Source organism: Musca vetustissima, unplaced genomic scaffold (assembly GCF_032173495.1).
Source record: "Musca vetustissima isolate MV318-11 ecotype Yass unplaced genomic scaffold, APGP_CSIRO_Mvet_v1 utg102361, whole genome shotgun sequence".
Classification (NCBI taxonomy): Eukaryota; Metazoa; Arthropoda; class Insecta; order Diptera; family Muscidae; genus Musca; species Musca vetustissima.
The window spans coordinates 24,430-28,115 of NW_026882028.1; the positions used below are offsets into that span (position 1 = coordinate 24,430).

General features: G+C 38.1%; 1 protein-coding gene across 1 annotated transcript; it reads right to left on the bottom strand.

Annotated features, from left to right (window-relative positions):
• Window positions 1-863: 863 nt before the first annotated feature.
• Window positions 864-2,091, bottom strand: LOC133328152 (uncharacterized; the record flags this gene model as incomplete). Its single annotated transcript, XM_061536708.1, has 2 exons — window positions 864-1,490; window positions 1,570-2,091. Coding segments are annotated over 2 exons (1,149 nt in total), but the record flags the coding sequence as incomplete, so codon positions are not given.
• Window positions 2,092-3,686: the final 1,595 nt, after the last annotated feature.

Below are 3,686 nucleotides of genomic sequence, written 5' to 3' on the forward strand. Positions count from 1 at the left end.
TTGCGAATGCTCAAAACAGCAACCACAATAACAACAAACGTTGGTGAACTCAATAGTTGTTGGACATGTGTTTTGTTATTCCCTACACTTTCTGCTACACACACATGCATTCGTTTTGTGTGTGTGTGTGTTTGTTTACTTTTTCATGATATGTTTGTTTGTTGTTGTTTTTAACAGTGCTCGCGAGCATTCGCGAACATTTGTTTTTTGAGTTTTTTAAAATAGTGTTCTTCAGCAACAAATGCTCACGAATAAACGAATCGACGACGCTTGCAGCGAATTTTTATCGTTCGTGAATTTTTCGTACAATAACGATAAAATAGTACGATGTGCAATCAATGGGTCAATCCGATAATCTATTCACTTCAAGTATAATTTTACTCGCACTTATTTAATTTCATCGATGCATTTTTGTGGTGATAATGCACTTCGAAAATTCCGAACAATTATAGAACAATAATCTTCAAAGTGGATATAGGGCGTATACTCGCCCCACACTCGAAAATTTAGCTTGAAGACGTAGACATCGAGGTTCGCTTTGGCTTTAAAAAATTAAATTTGATCGTCCATATTACAACAACGCTTAGAGTCTTTCTCAAAACGACGAGGGATGTTGGACAAGTCTGAGAATTGTTGATATCCCTTCATTTCTAACTTTACCTGTTATCACATAAAATTATGAAAAAATTGATTTAAATTTAAGTACTCATTTATAATTAAATTTTATATTAAACAAAATGAAGTGAAAATGTTGACAATGTATTTTGAGCAACAACAAAACAAAAATTGAATCTATCTGTAAGAACTAAATAACAATTTGCAAATTGTTAAAATGTAAAAAAACGAACATGTCTGCATTCACTTTACAATTTCAATTTGCGTACAGTCTTGTAACCTTCATCGGTGTATTGTTCTAGATCAACATATTTTGGTTCAGGACGTTGAGGTACGACCAAGTCTTCAATGCGTGGTGCAGGTGGGGTAATAATGTGTGGCTTCTCAGTAATTGGCTCCTCGGGGGGCAAGTAGGTGTTTTGAGGTGGGAGATAAGAGTTTTTGGGCGCTGGTGGTAAATAACTGTTCTTGGGTTTGGAAATGGTTTCAGGTTTAACGGGTGCAGGAGGAAGTTCAACAGTTCTGGATGGTTTAGGAGGGAGGTAGGTTTTCTTTGGAGCAGCAGGGGCGGCAGTTGTTGTTGGTGGAGGCAGATAGGTTTTCTTGGGAGTGACCGGTGCCAATGTTGTTGTGGGTGGTGGAAGATAGGTTTTCTTGGGAGCTGGGGCTGGTGTTGTTGATTGTGGTGGAAGGTAGGTTTTCTTGGGAGTAACGGGAGCTGCTGTTGTGGTAGGAGGAAGATAGGTTTTCTTGGGTGCAGTTGTTGGTGGAGGAAGGTAGGTTTTCTTGGGAGTAACGGGAGCTACTGTTGTTGTGACTGGTGGAAGATAGGTTTTCTTGGGAGTAACGGGAGCTGCTGTGGTTGTGGGTGGTTTCTCTTGGGTTTTGTGGTGCAGGAGGAATGTAAATTTCTTTGGGTGCAGGTGGAATATAGCTTTCCTTGGGCGCCATTACAGTCATAATGGGAGCAGCATTCATGGGTGGCAAATAATTGTTGTGGGGCATCATGGGTGCGGGAGCTGATTCCATGGGTGGCAAGTAATTAGCTTGAGGCTTAGGGGCGGGGGCTACTTCCATAGGTGGTAAATAATTATTATGGAGTTTAGGGGCGGAAACAGATTCCATGGGTGCCATGTAGCTATGTTGTTGTACATTTTCAATGGGAGCCATATAATTGCTATGGGATTGCATCATTGGTCCAGAAGGTACATATGAAGGCAAGGGAATAGAAATTTCAGGTTGAGGTTGTTGTTGCTGCTGCTGATGGTGTTCAACCATATGTTGTTGCATTTGAACAGGAGGCACGTACATATTCATGGGTACTTTAGGTAACACGAAATTGTTTGCAGGCAGCTGGATGGAAATGGATGGCACCACCGAAAATCTTGAATCCGGTTGAGGATAGCTATAACCCAAATGGGACACATCGGCTGTCACAGAGGCCACCAAAGCCACGGCAAAGAACAAGAAGGTATTCTGCAATTGAAAAAAGATATATATGTAGTCTATTTACAATGTGTGTATATATGTGTGCGTATAATTACCATCCTGTGATTGTTATCTCTTTGAGGTGTATGAGATGAATAATACCTATTTGCGGCATATGTTTGGTTTATATATTTTTTGTGAACTTCTTACAAGAGGTGTTTGATGATGGTGATGGGCTCACAATTTTCAATTACTACCATCTTATTGATGAATTGCTCCCCTTTTCCATAGCTAAATTACTTCCGAGATATGGAATGTGCCAGACCATCAAATCATTACCTATGTATTGGCATCTTTTAGCGGTTGACCCTGAACTTGATATCATTGCCAATTATTTCTGGCGTTTGCAAACAAATTGTTAAAGTGTGTGCTTTGTTGGCCAATATCTAATATCATTTTTGTTTTTATTTTTGGATTTTCAAATGGTAATGATATATCCCACATACCGCTGTGCTAGTAATGAATGGATACAATTTCATCAATGAACACGAAATGAAACCTCTTGCTGCTAGAAATAATGAATGTGGATTTTTACGCCAATTCCAACTGTTAACATTATTAATTGTCCATTTGTTTTCTGGTCGACGTAAATTGTGTGGGGTTGTGTGTTTTGTTTTTGCATCGCGTTAAAGAGCCCAGTTAAAGTTAATTAGGTTTCTTTATTTAATTGGCCACTACAATAAATGCGTGCCGTATGGAGTGCGGTTATTTTATGATTTTCAAATATATTTAAATTCGATCACGTCGTTTTAACACATGTTAGTCGTGAACGCGTGTTAAAAAAGTCAAAGTACTTTTGACATTTTTCGGAGATATATACCTGTCAGAGTGGCCATTTATTAGGTATAGCCCCCATGTCGGCCAAAATATTGAACCGAATTTACTGTAATATGGTGTGAGGGATTCCAAATCCCGATAGAGCTCTAATATAACAATACAGACCAATTGACACTATTTTTTTTAGGATTGTAGGCACACTTTTCTAGGAGACAATTATATACGCGTATTCGTGTAGATCACTTGTATAAAAGAAGGCGTGAACTTTAAAAAAAAATTTCTACGTGAAAACTCAAAAACTTCACTTTTTCTTTTTCTGAGGTTTTGATAGGAACATATTCAATAAGCGACAATACATCGATTTTATAAAAAAAGAATCGAAAAAAATCGAGCTAAAAGCTACAAAAGGTGCTGGACTTTGGTATAACGGGTTATGGGAGAAAAATATTTATGTTTAATATAGGTTTAAGTTTTGACCTACTATCAGGTTTTCAACATTCGTATGATACACATTCGTATGATACACACCTCATAATGAACCCTACGACTTTTCCACCCTACACCATAAGGTGGAGTGTATTTTTCATTCCTTTTGCAACACCTCGAAATATTCACCGGAGACCCCACAAAGTATATACATTCTTGATCAGAATAAAATTCTATGTCGATTTCCGCCTATCTCTCTGGCCGTCTGTTGAAATCACGATAGTGATCCTAATATCTACTAGGATGTTTGGTATTACATATGGCATATATCGATATTTGACATTTTGAGGATTTCGGACACGTATTTGTATTTTGGGTTA